Source organism: Hyla sarda (genome assembly GCF_029499605.1).
Source record: "Hyla sarda isolate aHylSar1 chromosome 1 unlocalized genomic scaffold, aHylSar1.hap1 SUPER_1_unloc_5, whole genome shotgun sequence".
Taxonomy (NCBI): Eukaryota; Metazoa; Chordata; class Amphibia; order Anura; family Hylidae; genus Hyla; species Hyla sarda.
This window is the reverse complement of record NW_026607591.1, coordinates 358895-375715: the sequence shown is the minus strand read 5'-3', so window position 1 is coordinate 375715 and position 16821 is coordinate 358895. Positions and strand designations below refer to the sequence as shown.

The window sequence follows — 16821 nt, the reverse complement described above, 5'->3', positions numbered from 1 at the left end:
CTGAATTCATTCTTTACATACAAATAATGAGAGGACGTGTGTATATAGTCATGTCTATTACCTGGTGATGTGAGGGGCTGCTGATCCTCCATCATGACCTGATCCTTGTACTGATCCTTGTGTCCTTCTACATACTCCCACTCCTCCATGGAGAAATAGACCGCCATGTCCTGACACCTTATAGGAACCTGACACATAATGATACAGTCATCACCCCGACCCCTCCAGTGGTGTTACTGTATAATGTCCCAGCATTCCCAGCAGTGTCACCTCTCCAGTCATCACCAGACCCCTCCATTACTGTATAATGTCCCAGCATTCCCAGCAGTGTCACCTCTCCAGTCATCACCAGACCCCTCCATTACTGTATAATGTCCCAGCAGGGTCACCTCTCCAGTCATCACCAGACCCCTCCATTACTGTATAATGTCCCAGCAGTGTCACCTCTCCAGTCATCACCAGACCCCTCCATTACTGTATAATGTCCCAGCAGTGTCACCTCTCCAGTCATCACCAGACTCCTCCATTACTGTATAATGTCCCAGCAGTGTCACCTCTCCAGTCATCACCAGACCCCTCCATTACTGTATAATGTCCCAGCAGTGTCACCTCTCCAGTCATCACCAGACCCCTCCATTACTATATAATGTCCCAGCAGTGTCACCTCTCCAGTCATCACCAGACCCCTCCATTACTGTATAATGTCCCAGCAGTGTCACCTCTCCAGTCATCACCAGACCCCTCCATTACTGTATAATGTCCCAGCATTGTCACCTCTCCAGTCATCACCAGACCCCTCCATTACTGTATAATGTCCCAGCATTCCCAGCAGTGTCACCTCTCCAGTCATCACCAGACCCCTCCATTACTGTATAATGTCCCAGCAGTGTCACCTCTCCAGTCATCACCAGACCCCTCCATTACTGTATAATGTCCCAGCATTCCCAGCAGTGTCACCTCTCCAGTCATCACCAGACCCCTCCATTACTGTATAATGTCCCTGAATTCCCAGCAGTGTCACATCTCCAGTCATCACCAGACCCCTCCATTACTGTATAATGTCCCAGCAGTGTCACCTCTCCAGTCATCACCAGACCCCTCCATTACTGTATAATGTCCCAGCATTCCCAGCAGTGTCACCTCTCCAGTCATCACCAGACCCCTCCATTACTGTATAATGTCCCAGCAGTGTCACCTCTCCAGTCATCACCAGACCCCTCCATTACTGTATAATGTCCCAGCAGTGTCACCTCTCCAGTCATCACCAGACCCCTCCATTACTGTATAATGTCCCAGCATTCCCAGCAGTGTCACCTCTCCAGCCATCACCAGACCCCTCCATTACTGTATAATGTCCAAGCAGTGTCACCTCTCCAGTCATCACCAGACCCCTCCATTACTGTATATTGTCCCAGCAGTGTCACCTCTCCATTTATCACCAGACCCCTCCATTACTGTATATTGTCCCAGCAGTGTCACCTCTCCAGTCATCACCAGACCCCTCCATTACTGTATAATGTCCCAGCAGTGTCACCTCTCCAGTCATCCCCAGACCCCTCCAATACTGTATAATGTCCCAGAATTCCCAGCAGTGTCACCTCTCCAGTCATCACCAGACCCCTCCATTACTGTATAATGTCCCAGCAGTGTCACCTCTCCAGTCATCACCAGACCCCTCCATTACTGTATAATGTCCCAGCAGTGTCACCTCTCCAGTCATCACCAGACCCCTCCATTACTGTATAATGTCCCAGCAGTGTCACCTCTCCAGTCATCACCAGATCCCTCCATTACTGTATAATGTCCCAGCATTCCCAGCAGTGTCACCTCTCCAGTCATCACCAGACCCCTCCATTACTGTATAATGTCCCAGCATTCCCAGCAGTGTCACCTCTCCAGTCATCACCAGACCCCTCCATTACTGTATAATGTCCCAGCAGTGTCACCTCTCCAGTCATCACCAGACCCCTCCATTACTGTATAATGTCCCAGCAGTGTCACCTCTCCAGTCATCACCAGACCCCTCCATTACTGTATAATGTCCCAGCATTCCCAGCAGTGTCACCTCTCCAGTCATCACCAGACCCCTCCATTACTGTATAATGTCCCAGCAGTGTCACCTCTCCATTTATAACCAGACCCCTCCATTACTGTATAATGTCCCAGCAGTGTCACCTATCCAGTCATCACCAGATCCCTCCATTACTGTATAATGTCCCAGCATCCCCAGCAGTGTCACCTCTCCAGTCATCACCAGACCCCTCCATTACTGTATAATGTCCCAGCAGTGTCACCTCTCCAGTCATCACCAGACCCCTCCATTACTGTATAATGTCCCAGCAGGGTCACCTCTCCAGTCATCACCAGACCCCTCCATTACTGTATAATGTCCCAGCAGGGTCACCTCTCCAGTCAGCAGCTCCATCATCTTGTTGATGAGTTCTAGAATCTTCAGTTCATCCATTTCCTCATGTATCAGGGAGTGAGGTGGGGACCCCGGGATTGGGTTCAGGATTCTTCCCCATCCTTCACACACAGGGGCCCGACAGCGCCCACTGGAGGACTTCTTCACTACTGTGTAATTCTATGTATGGAAAGACACATTAATATCACTACATACATTCCCAGAATCCCTCACCTCTCCAGTCATATCAATCTTTTATTACATAAATAATAATGAGGTCATGTGACATCACTCCCAGAATCCTTCACCTCTTCAGTCATATCCATCTGTTATTACATAGATAAGAATGAGGTCATGTGACATCACTCCCAGAATCCCTCACCTCTCCAGTCATATCCATCTGTTATTACATAGATAAGAATGAGGTCACGTGACATCACTCCCATAATCCCTCACCTCTCCAGTCATATCCATCTGTTATTACATAGATAAGAATGAGGTCACGTGACATCACTCCCATAATCCCTCACCTCTCCAGTCATATCCATCTGTTATTACATAAATAAGAATGAGGTCATGTTACATTACTCCCAGAATCCCTCACCTCTCCAGTCATATCCATCTGTTATTACATAAATAAGAATGAGGTCATGTGACATCACTCCCAGAATCCCTCACCTCTCCAGTCATATCCATCTGTTATTACATAGAGAAGAATGAGGTCATGTGACATCACTCCCAGAATCCCTCACCTCTCCAGTAAGCCGGAAGAGTATCTGTACGGTGAGGTTTATGATCCTGTCGGCCATCTTGTTCTTGTCTCTCTCCATGGTTGATGGGTCATCCAGGAAAATTCTCTTATATAGAAGATATCAGCAGAGGATCCTGGATTGGAGAAACCTGAAGGGAAGAAGAGGAGACGATGATAAACCGCACCAGATTCTATGGAGAAATAAAATCCATTTCCTGGAGATAATCTGGGGAAACATCTGAGGAGACATTATAGTCACAATCATGGAGGCTGTAAACCTAGTCAGGGGATCCATCATAGTCTGGGGCGGAGTCATGGGGGATGGGTAGAATATGGAGACAGGAATCCACAGTCCATGTTATTCAGGTAATACCAGAAGCCACGAGTGGTGAGAAGAGGGAAATGGTGCACAAAGTGTCTGAGGATTCTTCATCATCCAGTAGATGTGACCTGTCATGGTCGGAGGTCAGGAGGTCACTGTCCTATGTCACACACCTTCTCTTACCATCCTATTTTAACTATAGTCAGTTATTCTGCTGCCATCTAGGTGTTTACCCCGACCACTGGAGGGTGCCAAATATCAGGACTCCAGACAATGAACAGTTACACATATAAGGGATTTGGTGACACCGCACTGGAATCATTGATAAAGGGATCATCCATCTGGGATATTTCCACACAGGATCGAGAACTTCTGCGTCCTACTAATCCCAAGGATTTCCTCACATTATCACCTTCTATTATATACATACGTATACACTTATTGTGAGCGGCTTTACCTCATCTCACCTTCTCTAATAGTGGACTGAGGACATCTAGACCTGATATTCCTTCATTGTATGTATCCCACTGCAAACAAACCAGTGTGCCTCCCCTCAGGGGGTGTAAAGACCTTCACTCAGAGCAAACATGGCGGAAACATAACAACAACGAGACACAAACAAACCATTGTGCCCCCCCCTCAGGGGGTGTAAAGACCTTCACTCAGAGCAAACATGGTGGAAACATTACAACAACGAGACACAAACAAACCATTGTGCCTCCCCTCAGGGGTTGTAAAGACTTTTGTGACACGGTCACATGACACTTCTCTTCGCTTTTTGTACTTTTGTTCACATAAAGCATTGGTTGGATCATAGTGGAATGGATCCGCGTCACACTGGGAATTATTGTCCCGGAATGTTACGTAATTGTCCAGAACCTGGGCAGAAAGCCAATTTGCTCTCCAGGGTTGGGACGACACTATGTCGGGAGTTTGAATCCTGACGTGGATGTTGTCCTTCCAGGTACCCACGTTATAGATCCTTTTCATCTGGAACACGTTGTTTGTGGTAACAAAGGGGAAGGAACAGAGGGGCCCCGAGCAGAGAAGGCTGAGGGAGAATCCTCTGAGGAGAGACCACATGTTAATGGCGGCCATCTTAGATTGCTGTATGGAAGAAATGGCTAATACCCAGAGAAGAAATTAACCAGATGACAGGATGGGCGGGGAGGTGACCTGCAGCCCTTCACTATACAAACACGCCTCCTTCCATAGACCTGCATTGAGAGGGTGTGACGGAACGAGGGGCGTGGTTGTGCCAGCACAACCCCCGCTCCAAGCATTCAGAACACTGGGGCAGCAGAGTACCCCTTTAATGGGTTAATCATTAGAGGGGAGTCCTGGCTTCTTATAGCTCCTAAGCTCTAAATCCCATATGGGGCGCAGGGTGTAAATGTACTGCATGTTCTTAAAGGAGTTCTGTAGTAAAAAATAACCAACGGATAGGGGACAAGTTATAGATTGCGGGGGTCTGACTGCTGGGACCCCCTGCAATCTCTTGTAAGGGGCCCCGACAGTCCGCAGGAAGGGGGCGAGCGAACCCCTGCAAAAACGCCCCCCCCCCCCCCATGTATCCCATAGAAATACATGGAGGGGGAGCTTCGGCAGCGGCTTCCTGTGGGGGTCAGATCGCCTGCTTCCTGTGAACTGCTGGTCCCCCGTACAGGAAATCGTGGGGGATCCCAGCAGTTGGACCCCCGCAATCTATATCTTATCCCCTATACTTTGGATAGGGGATGTTATTTTTCACTGCACTAGTCCTTTATGGGTTAATAACATCCCCAATAATCCTGATCTGATGGTGACCGCACACACATACCTGTATCTGTAGAGGAACCGTGTGCTTACAGGACCTGCGATAATGTCACCATCATGTGGTCAGTCACATGGAGGAGGAGTCACATGATCAGGGGCTGCTGCTCTGAGAGATCTCCACACACAACACAACAGCAGTGACTGCCCCACCAGGACCTGCTCTGTATCTGCTACATGCTGGAGGTGTAGGACCTGTGATGATGTCACAATCATGTGACCAGTACATTTGGGGGGGGGCAAAGTTTAGCAGTGAATAAGTGACTGTGGCTGAAGGACCTGTGGGGAGGATCATGTGACAGGAGTGGGCGGGGCTGAGCAGTGCAGGGTAGAAGAGATTGTAGTTGAAGGACCTGTGATAATGGTCATGTGACAGCAGAGTCCTGTATACACTGAGCAGATGAGCTTAGAGCAGCAGCCCTGATCATGTGGTTCCTCCTCCTCCATGTGACTGATCACATGACGGTGACATCATCGCAGGTCCTGTAAGTACACGGCTCCTCTACAGATACAGGTATGTGTGTTCTCTCCCTGTCAGGATTCTCTTACGTCCCTCCAGCAGCACAGATGGTATATTCCTCCCCCCCGCACACTGGTATGACCCATGCATTGTACTGACAATAAAACCTTACAAGGGTTAATCACACCCCCTCCCCTATATAGAGGCCGATCCCCTCATCCTGTGATTTCTCCTTTGGGGATTATTTTTATGTATTTTTGTGTTTTTTACTATAATATAATTTTATCTTTGTTCCTGGTGAGAGAAGGGTTAATATATTGTCTTGTTTCTGCTGCTGTTTGTGTTATTCCGCCATCTTTACTCATTTCCTATATCTCCGCCCAGTTGGCCCCCAGCTAGAAGCCCCGCCCTCCTGTCCTTGTGGCCCTATTCCTGTTATGTCTTTACCTCTAATATGTCAGGTTCTTCTTCTCCTTCTGGTTCTCTCCCCGTGGTGTCCACATGTCTCCCCGGCCGCCGCCATCTTGTAGAAGGAGGTTTATGGAGATCTGACATCACGAGGGGTGTGACTGTGACATCACGAGGGGGTGTGGCTGTGACATCATGAGGGTGTGTGGCTGTGACATCACGAGGGGGTGTGGCTGTGACATCATGAGGGTGTGTGGCTGTGACATCACGAGGGGGCGTGGCTGTGAGGTGACACAATGAACCCCTATAAAGGTGACTCCGCCCCCAGACATCTTCTCCTCTCTCTTGGGGAGGGGACAGACATTGATCTATAGATAAAATATAGTAAAATGATACATTAACCCTTCATCTCCCACATCCTATAAATCTTCCCATCTCCTCCGGCTCTGGTGTCCAAGGTGATAGATTAGTCGCCATCCATGAGTCTCATGATAGATTCTACCAGACGTGGCCCCCGTGGATGTGATTCCAGGATCCTGTGGAGTCGCCGTCCTGTTGTGTCCTCCAGCGTGTTCTCTGCTATATTGCTGGGTCATGTGATTGGTCGTCCATTCCCGCCTTATGCTCCTCCCCCCCTTGTTTCCCTTCACCCTCTATCCTCCCTTTTCCTTCTCTTTTCTTTTCGTTTACCTTCTTGTCTTTCTTTTCGTGTTCTCGGTGTTTGTTCTTCTGTATTTGATTCTTTGCCGCCAAAGATTCTGAAAGATTTTCTGGTAAATTTCCGAGGACGTCATCATAGAGGAGAACTCATCCGAAATCATTGTGACTATAATGTCTCCTCAGATGTTTCCCCAGATTATCTCCAGGAAATGGATTTTATTTCTCCATAGAATCTGGTGCGGTTTATCATCGTCTCCTCTTCTTCCCTTCAGGTTTCTCCAATCCAGGATCCTCTGCTGATATCTTCTATATAAGAGAATTCTCCTGGATGACCCATCAACCATGGAGAGAGACAGGAACAAGATGGCCGACAGGATCATAAACCTCACCCTACAGATACTCTTCCGGCTTACTGGAGAGGTGAGGGATTCTGGGAGTGATGTCACATGACCTCATTCTTATCTATGTAATAACAGATGGATATGACTGGAGAGGTGAGGGATTCTGGGAGTGATGTCACATGACCTCATTCTTATCTATGTAATAACAGATGGATATGACTGGAGAGGTGAAGGATTCTGGGAGTGATGTCACATGACCTCATTCTTATCTATGTAATAACAGATGGATATGACTGGAGAGGTGAGGGGTTCTGGGAGTGATGTCACATGACCTCATTCTTATCTATGTAATAACAGATGGATATGACTGGAGAGGTGAGGGATTCTGGGAGTGATGTCACATGACCTCATTCTTATCTATGTAATAACAGATGGATATGACTGGAGAGGTGAGGGATTCTGGGAATGTATGTAGTGATATTAATGTGTCTCTCCATACACAGGATTACACAGTAGTGAAGAAGTCCTCTAGTGGGCGCTGTCAGGCCCCTGTGTGTGAAGGATGGGGAAGAACCCTGAGCCCAATCCCGGGGCCCCCACCTCACTCCCTGATACATGAGGAAATGGATGAACAGAAGATCCTAGAACTCATCAACAAGATGATGGAGCTGCTGACTGGAGAGGTGACCCTGCTGGGACATTATACAGTAATGGAGGGGTCTGGTGATGACTGGAGAGGTGACACTGCTGGGACATTATACAGTAATGGAGGGGTCTGGTGATGACTGGAGAGGTGACACTGCTGGGACATTATACAGTAATGGAGGGGTCTGGTGATGACTGGAGAGGTGACACTGCTGGGACATTATATAGTAATGGAGGGGTCTGGTGATGACTGGAGAGGTGACATTGCTGGGACATTATACAGTAATGGAGGGGTCTGGTGATGACTGGAGAGGTGACACTGCTGGGACATTATACAGTAATGGAGGGGTCTGGTGATAACTGGAGAGGTGACACTGCTGGGAATGCTGGGACATTATACAGTAATGGAGGGGTCTGGTGATTACTGGAGAGGTGACACTGCTGGGACATTATACAGTAATGGAGGGGTCTGGTGATGACTGGAGAGGTGAGCCTGCTGGAACATTATACAGTAATGGAGGGGTCTGGTGATGACTGGAGAGGTGACACTGCTGGGACATTATACAGTAATGGAGGGGTCTGGTGATGACTGGAGAGGTGACACTGCTGGGACATTATACAGTAATGGAGGGGTCTGGTGATGACTGGAGAGGTGACACTGCTGGGACATTATACAGTAATGGAGGGGTCTGGGGATGACCGGAGAGGTGACACTGCTGGGACATTATACAGTAATGGAGGGGTCTGGTGATGGATGACTGGAGAGGTGACACTGCTGGGACATTATACAGTAATGGAGGGGTCTGGTGATGACTGGAGAGGTGACCCTGCTGGAACATTATACAGTAATGGAGGGGTCTGGTGATGACTGGAGAGGTGACACTGCTGGGACATTATACAGTAATGGAGGGGTCTGGTGATGACTGGAGAGGTGACCCTGCTGGAACATTATACAGTAATGGAGGAGTCTGGTGATGACTGGAGAGGTGACACTGCTGGGACATTATACAGTAATGGAGGGGTCTGGTGATGACTGGAGAGGTGACACTGCTGGGACATTATACAGTAATGGAGGGGTCTGATGATGACTGGAGAGGTGACCCTGCTGGGAATGCTGGGACATTATACAGTAATGGAGGGGTCTGGTGATGACTGAAGAGGTGACACTGCTGGGACATTATACAATAATGGAGGGGTCTGGTGATGACTGGAGAGGTGACACTGCTGGGAATGCTGGGACATTATACAGTAATGGAGGAGTCTGGTGATGACTGAAGAGGTGACACTGCTGGGACATTATACAGTAATGGCGGGATCTGGTGATGACTAGAGAGGTGACACTGCTGGGACATTATACAGTAATGGAGGGGTCTGGTGATGACTGGAGAGGTGACACTGCTGGGAATGCTGGGACATTATACAGTAATGGAGGGGTCTGGGGATGACTGGAGAGGGGACACTGCTGGGAATGCTGGGACATTATACAGTAATTGAGGGGTCTGGTGATGACTGGTGAGGTGACACTACTGGGACATTATACAGTAATGGGGGGGTCTGGTGATGATTGGAGAGGTGACACTGCTGGGACATTATACAGTAATGGAGGGGTCTGGTGATGACTGGAGAGGTGACACTGCTGGGACATTATACAGTAATGGAGGGGTCTGGTGATGACTGGAGAGGTGACACTGCTGGGACATTATACAGTAATGGAGGGGTCTGGTGATGACTGGAGAGGTGACACTGCTGGGACATTATACAGTAATGGAGGGGTCTGGTGATGACTGGAGAGGTGACCCTGCTGGGACATTATACAGTAATGGAGGGGTCTGGTGATGACTGGAGAGGTGACCCTGCTGGGACATTATACAGTAATGGAGGGGTCTGGTGATGACTGGAGAGGTTACACTGCTGGGACATTATACAGTAATGGAGGGGTCTGGTGATGACTGGAGAGGTGACACTGCTGGGACATTATACAGTAATGGAGGGGTCTGGTGATGACTGGAGAGGTGACACTGCTGGGACATTATACAGTAATGGAGGGGTCTGGTGATGACTAGAGAGGTGACACTGCTGGGACATTATACAGTAATGGAGGGGTCTGGTGATGACTAGAGAGGTGACACTGCTGGGACATTATACAGTAACACCACTGGAGGGGTCGGGGTGATGACTGTATCATTGTGTGTCAGGTTCCTATAAGGTGTCAGGACGTGGCGGTCTATTTCTCCATGGAGGAGTGGGAGTATGTAGAAGGACACAAGGATCAGTACAAGGATCAGGTCATGATGGAGGAACAGCAGCCCCTCACATCACCAGGTAATAGACGTGACTATATACACACGTCCTCTCATTATTTGTATGTAAAGAGTGAATTCAGTCTCTGTATGTGTTCCCTACAGTCAGATCCAGTAAGAAAACAGCACCAGAGAGGTGTCCCCGTCCTCTTGATGAGCAGAATATGGAGGTCATTACTACAGGGAAAGATCTGATCTATATTAATGCTACAGACATAAAGGAAGAAGAGACGGATGTGAGCGGTGATAAGCAGTATAAGGAGGACAAGGACATTCCTACAGGGAAAGGTCTGACCTATATAAATGCTACAGACATAAAGGAAGAAGAAGAGACCGATGTGAGCGGTGATGAGCAGTATATGTGTCACGATGCCGGCTGGCAGGAGGTGGATCCTCTGTGCCAGAGAGGGATGGTGTGGACCGTGCTAGTGGACCGGTTCTAAGGCACTACTGGTGTTCACCAGAGCCCGCCGCAAAGCGGGATGGTCTTGCTGCGGCGGTAGTGACCAGGTCGTATCCACTAGCAACGGCTCAACCTCTCTGACTGCTGAAGATAGGCGCGGTACAAGGGAGTAGACAAAGCAAGGTCGGACGTAGCAGAAGGTCGGGGCAGGCAGCAAGAATCGTAGTCAATAAGGCAAGCAGGAGGTCAAGTACACGGTATGGATAAACACAGAAACGCTTTCACTAGGCTCAAAGGCAACAAGATCCGGCAGGGGAGTGCAGGGGCAGAGATCAGATATAGTCTGGGAGCAGGTGGGAGCCAATTAAGCTAATTGGGCCAGGCACCAATCATTGGTGCACTGGCCCTTTAAGTCTCAGGGAGCTGGCGCGCGCGCGCGCCCTAGAGAGCGGAGCCGCGCGCGCCAGCACATGACAGAAGGGGACCGGGACGGGTAAGTGACCTGGGATGCGATTCGCGAGCGGGCGCGTCCCGCTGTGCGAATCGCATCCCCGACGGCCATGACAGTGCAGCGCTCCCGGTCAGCGGGACCGACCGGGGCGCTGCGGAGAGAGAGACGCCGTAAGCGCTCCGGGGAGGAGCGGGGACCCGGAGCGCTAGGCGTAACAATATGGAGGACAAGGACAGTCCTATAGGAAAAGATCTGATCTATAGAAATGCTTCAGACATAAAGGAAGAAAAAGAGACGGATGTGAGCAGTGATGAGCAGTATAAGGAGAACATTCCTACAGGGAAAGATCTGATCTATATTAATGCTACAGACATAAAGGAAGAAAAATAGACGGATGTGAGCAGTGATGAGCAGTATAAGGAGAACATTCCTACAGGGAAAGATCTGATCTATATTAATTCTACAGACCTAAAGGAAGAAGAAGAGACAGATGTGAGCAGTGATGAGCAGTATAAGGAGGACATTCCTACAGGTAACCGGCCAGGTAAGTAGTAACCACTAAATACAGAGAAGGGTCACAGATTCTATTCAGTCACCGGCTACAATAATATTTTCGGGAAGTATTGGTGTAACTAGAATCTCCAGGGTAAATACTATCCCCCTCCCCCCTATATTGACTCTATATCAGTCGACTTGATCCCATCACCACTACATAGTGACTGAATAATACCGCCATACTGTTTATGAATCAAACTCATTATATACAGACTAATATTACTCCATATAGCAGTAGATACCAGCTCTCTGTCGCTCTGTCTATGTGGAGTCGCTATCTTTCCTTTTTCATCCTGAGGGGATAAGTGTCTGATCGTGGGGGGTCCGACAGCCGGGACCCCCTGTGATCTCCTGCCCGACACCCCAGATCTCTCCAGGCACAGGTGACCTCTGTTCTGTGCAGGGATTACTGTCAACTACCACACCAAGAGGTGCCCGACATGTCTGTCCATGAATCTCTATGGGAGAGCCGGAGATATACAAACAGGATGCCAGGCAGGAGAGCGCGGGGGTCTCAGTGGTTGGACCTTCCCCCCCCAGTGATCAGACATTTATCCCCTATACACAGTAGGGGATAAGTACTCATGTACTAGAATTTTCCTTTAATCCCTTAACGACGCAGGATGTACATTTACGTCCTATACATAACCGCGGACATCGCAGCGATGCCCGGATCATGCATGACAGGTCCCGGATGCTGATCGCAGCCAGGGACCCGCCGGTAATGGCGGATATCTGCGATCGCGCGGATGCCCACCATTAACCCCTCAGATGCCGTGATCAATACAGATCATTGCATCTGCAGCATTGCGGACACTAAAATGGATGATCGGATCGCTCGCAGCACTGCCGCGGTGATCCGATCATCCAGAGCAGCGCACGGAGATCCCCTCACCTGCCTCCACTGCATTCCATGGGTCTTCTGCATTCCATGAGGCTCTGGTCTGCGATCGAGTAGACTAGAGCAGAAGATGACCGATAACACTTATCAGTGCTATGTCCTATGCATATCAATGAACAGTATTAGCAATCAAATGATTGCTATAAATAGTCTGCTCTGGGGACATAAGTGTAAAAAAATAAAAGTAAAAAAAAGTATTTAAAAAAAGTAAAATAAAATGTGAAAAAAACCCTCCCCCAATAAAAACGTAACTTGTCCCATTTTCCCTATTTCACCCCCAAAAAGTATTAAAAAATAAATTTTTAGATACATATTTGGTATCGCCGCATGCGTAAATATCCAAACTATTAAAATAAAATGTTAATAATACTGTACGGTGAACAGCGTGAACGTAAAAAAAAAAAGTCCAAAATAGCTGCTTTTTTTTATAACATTTTATTCCCCCCAAAAATAATAAAAAATGTATTAAAAGTTTTATATAAGCAAATATGGTATTAATAAAAAGTACAGATCACGGCGCAAAATTGAGCCCTCATACCACCGCTTTTATGGAAAAATGAAAAAGTTATAGGTCTTCAAAATAGGAGGATTTTAAACGTACTAATTCGGTTAAAAAGTTTGCGATTTTTGTTTTTTAAGCCCAACAGTAATAGAAAAGTATGTTATCATGGGTATCATTTTAATCGTATTGACCCAAAGAATAAAGAACACGTCATTTTTACCATGAATTGTACGGTGTGAAAAGGAAACTTTGCAAAATTGCGGTTTTCTTTTTAATTTCCCCACACATAGTACTTTTTTGGTTGCGCCATACATTTTATGGTAAAGTGAGTGATGGCATTACAACGGACAACTGGTCACGCAAAAAACAAGTCCTCATACTAGTCTGTGGATGAAAATATAAGAGTTATGATTTTTTTAAGGTGAGGAGGAAAAAACAAAAATGTAAAAATAAAATTGTCTGAGTTCTTAAGGCCCAAAGGGGCTGAGTCCTTAAGGGGTTAAAGGGGTACTCCGGTGCTCCAGCGTTTGAAACGCATAGAAGCCAGAGGCAGAGATTGTGAAGTAGTGGACACGCCCCCTCGTGCCGTCATGCCATGCCCCCTCTCAAATACATGAATGGAGGGTGTGCGACATCATGAGGGGGCGTGGCCATGACATCACGACCACTGGAATCTGGCTTTTGTTTAGAATGGGGGGGTGCTGCAAGGAGATCCTCGGGGCTCCAGCAGCCGGACCCCCGTGATCAGACATCTTATCCCCATCCTTTGGATAATGGATAAGATGTCTAGCAGTGGAGAAGCCCTTTAAATCCCTTTATTCTTTCCCTTCTGATACGGAAATGTTCGGGTCACCTGTGTGGGTCCAAATGGAGGTATAGGTGCGGCTGGCGAGCCGAGAGCCAAAATCATTAAAAATAAAGGTTCCTCTTTTAACTTGGTTCCAGGAAAATTTCACTAACTTTATTAGGACATAAGTCTTTCTATACACATTAATAGACAAAAGACCAAAATGTGATACTGTCTGCCTAGACAGGATAGGGGATAGGTTATAGATCACGGGGGTCTGACCCTTGGGACTCCCCGTGATCTCCTGAATGGGGCCCTGGCAGTCTGCCGGAAGCGGCCTTTCCAACCCCCACAGGATGCCGCGGCCGACACACCCTCTCCGTGTATTTGTATGAGATACATGGAGGGGGAGTGTCAGCTGTCGCTCCATGCAGGGTTGGTGCGCACCCTTCAAGCAGACTGTCAGGGCCCCGTTCAGGAGATCGCAGGGAGTCCCAAGGTTCGGACCCCCATGATCTATAACGTATCCCCTATCCTTTGCCTGAATTCTCTGGCTGGCATGAGGATTATAAAGGGGCGGTTTGGGTGACTGCTCCATTATAACCTGTGGGGTCAGGTGGATTGGGGGACACGGTCATTTGGTCCCTGACTGGGCCCCATAGCAGTGATTTTCCCTGAGGCTGTGTCCACATGATTGTCATAGACCGGTGTCCCTGCTCCTTGTAAGGCAGTGGTGTCAAACTGTGGCCCTCCAGATGTTGCAAAACATCAACGGGTGTGCTGGGAGTTGAAGTTTTGCAACATCTGGAGGGCCGCAGTTTGACACCACTGTTGTATGGCTGCTCCGCTATCATAGTAACTATTTTTCTTCAGTTTTGCAGTAAATCTTATTTAAAAATGAAGGGTGGATTTACAAAGTTCTATTGCTTAGAAATGAAAAAATGTCCTGGGTTGTTAAGGGGTTAATACTGATAATAAAATCTGTGTTATTCTCTGCAGATTCTTGTACCAGGAGATCAGAGGAGAATCTTATATCTTCAGATTATAAAGCAGATGATGATATCACACAAGATACATATGAAGAACATTCCATTATCCCAGATACACCCTCAGCCCTTCACAGCCAAGATCTGTCATCTCATCCTTATATACAGGTCCTGTCTTCTCAGTCATCACAGGATGTTCAGCAAAATAAAGGTCACAGAAGGGGTGTTGGACACCAACGAGCTCATACAGGAAAGAAACCATATTCATGCTCAGAATGTGGGAAATGTGTTACTTCTAAATCAAGTCTTGTTAAACATCAGAGAATACACACAGGGGAGAAGCCATTTGCATGTTCACAGTGTGGAAAATGTTTCACGCAGAAATCATATCTTGTTGAACATCAAAGAACTCACACAGGGGAGAAGCCATTTTCATGTTCAGAATGTGGAAAATGTTTTCCTTTTAAATCAGGTCTTGTTGTACATCAAAGAACTCACACAGGAGAGAAGCCATTTTCATGTCCAGAATGTGGGAAATGTGTTACTAATCAATCACATCTTATTCAACATCAAAGAACTCACACTGGAGAGAAGCCATTTTCATGTCCAGAATGTGGGAAATGTTTTACTAATCAATCAAGTCGTCTTCAACATCAAAGAACTCACACTGGAGAGAAGCCATTTTTATGTCCAGAATGTGGGAAATGTTTTATTGATCAATCAAGTCTTATTCTACATCAAAGAACTCACACTGGAGAGAAGCCATTTTCATGTGCAGAATGTGGGAAATGTTTTACTCAGAAATCAGGTCTTATTCAACATCAAAGAACTCACACAGGGGAGAAGCCATTTTCATGTGCAGAATGTGGGAAATGTTATACTGTGAAATCAAATCTTGTAAAAACATCAAAGAACTCACACAGGGAAGAAGCCATTTTCATGTGCAGAATGTGGGAAATGTGAGGGGGGCGTGGCCTGGCTGCCGGACTGAATGGTCACGCACTAGCTGAGCTTCGTGAGATACAGCCCTAAAGAGCGACTGAAACAGCGTCTTTCCAAAGAAGAAACATACCCCCAGACGTGGGAATCGTTGGTCACCATGCCTGCCCGCAAAAAGAAGGTGACCAAGCACACGTCCCTAGCAAAATTCTATTTCTCCCAGCGGCGGCCTCCCCTCCAAGATGGCGCTGAGGAAGCACAGGCCCCGGATTCACCGCGACAGCCGCGCTCCTCAGCTACTGCTTGCAGGCGCTCTACTTCAGATCCGGAGCTGCATGCCGCTCACCTCATATGCTCTGCAGAGCTGCCGACCTCCGCTCCTCCGTCCCCGGGGGCCTCATTGAGACACAGCTTACAGGTACCGCTCGCTGCCCCTGTCCTCTCTCCTGCTTCGTGGGAGGTAGGGACGTTTCCCTGCAGCTCTTCTGCATCGCAGCAGACTCACAGCTCCCCACAGCATACGCTCCTGCACCAATCTGATAGGGGAGCTCCAGTGTCTCCCACACCAGAGGAGGATGAATTACAGAGGATTGCTGTGAATGATCAAGCAGTGACAGACACACAAATGAAACATATGCTGCTTACTTTGCAAAAGTCCTTCAGGAGGAACATAGGGACTATGATTAACCCCTTACAAGCAGCAGTGGATGACTTAGGCACTAGAGTTCACCACATTGAAACAAAATTTGGAGAAATTGCAGAATCGCATAACGAAGTCATAGACTCTCATAATGCCACAGTCGATGACATTGCTGCCCTAAAAGCGAAAGTCGCTGATATGGAGGATCGCAGTAGGCGCAACAACATTAAGTTAAGGAGGGTACCGGAATCTGTAGCTGCTGCTGACATCCCCTCCTATGTACGCTCGCTCATCCAAGCCATTTTACCCTCATGCTCTCCTCAGGAGTTAGAAATCGACCGAGCCCACCGTGTACCGCGGCCCAAACATCTGGATGACTCAGTTCCCCGGGACGTTTTGGCAAGGGTACACTTTTTTTCTATAAAAGAAAAGATAATGAACTTTGCTCGACTTAATGACGGGTTGCCGGCACCATACCATCGTGTTGCTATCTACTCTGACCTCTCAGCAGCTACCTTGCAACTAAGAAGAGCTTTACAACCAGTGACAACAGC

At 47.8% G+C, this 16821-nt stretch overlaps 1 protein-coding gene and 1 pseudogene across 3 annotated transcripts in view; one reads left to right on the top strand and one right to left on the bottom strand.

Annotated features, from left to right (window-relative positions):
* Positions 1–16821, bottom strand: part of LOC130298217 (oocyte zinc finger protein XlCOF22-like) — a 300794-nt gene that overhangs the window by 178883 nt on the left and 105090 nt on the right. Inside the window, exons 1-2 of one of the 3 annotated variants that reach the window (XM_056551131.1) lie at positions 5297–5309; positions 62–188 (exon numbers count right to left, since the gene is read on the bottom strand). In XM_056551131.1, coding sequence (XP_056407106.1) covers positions 62–167 — 106 coding nt within the window. In that variant the 5' untranslated portion in view covers positions 168–188; positions 5297–5309. Of the gene's footprint in view, positions 1–61; positions 189–2404; positions 2419–5296; positions 5310–16821 lie in introns of those variants that run through there. The other 2 variants (XM_056551132.1, XM_056551134.1) reach the window with 2 other exon arrangements.
* LOC130298210 (gastrula zinc finger protein XlCGF17.1-like) lies at positions 11177–16247 on the top strand (annotated as a pseudogene).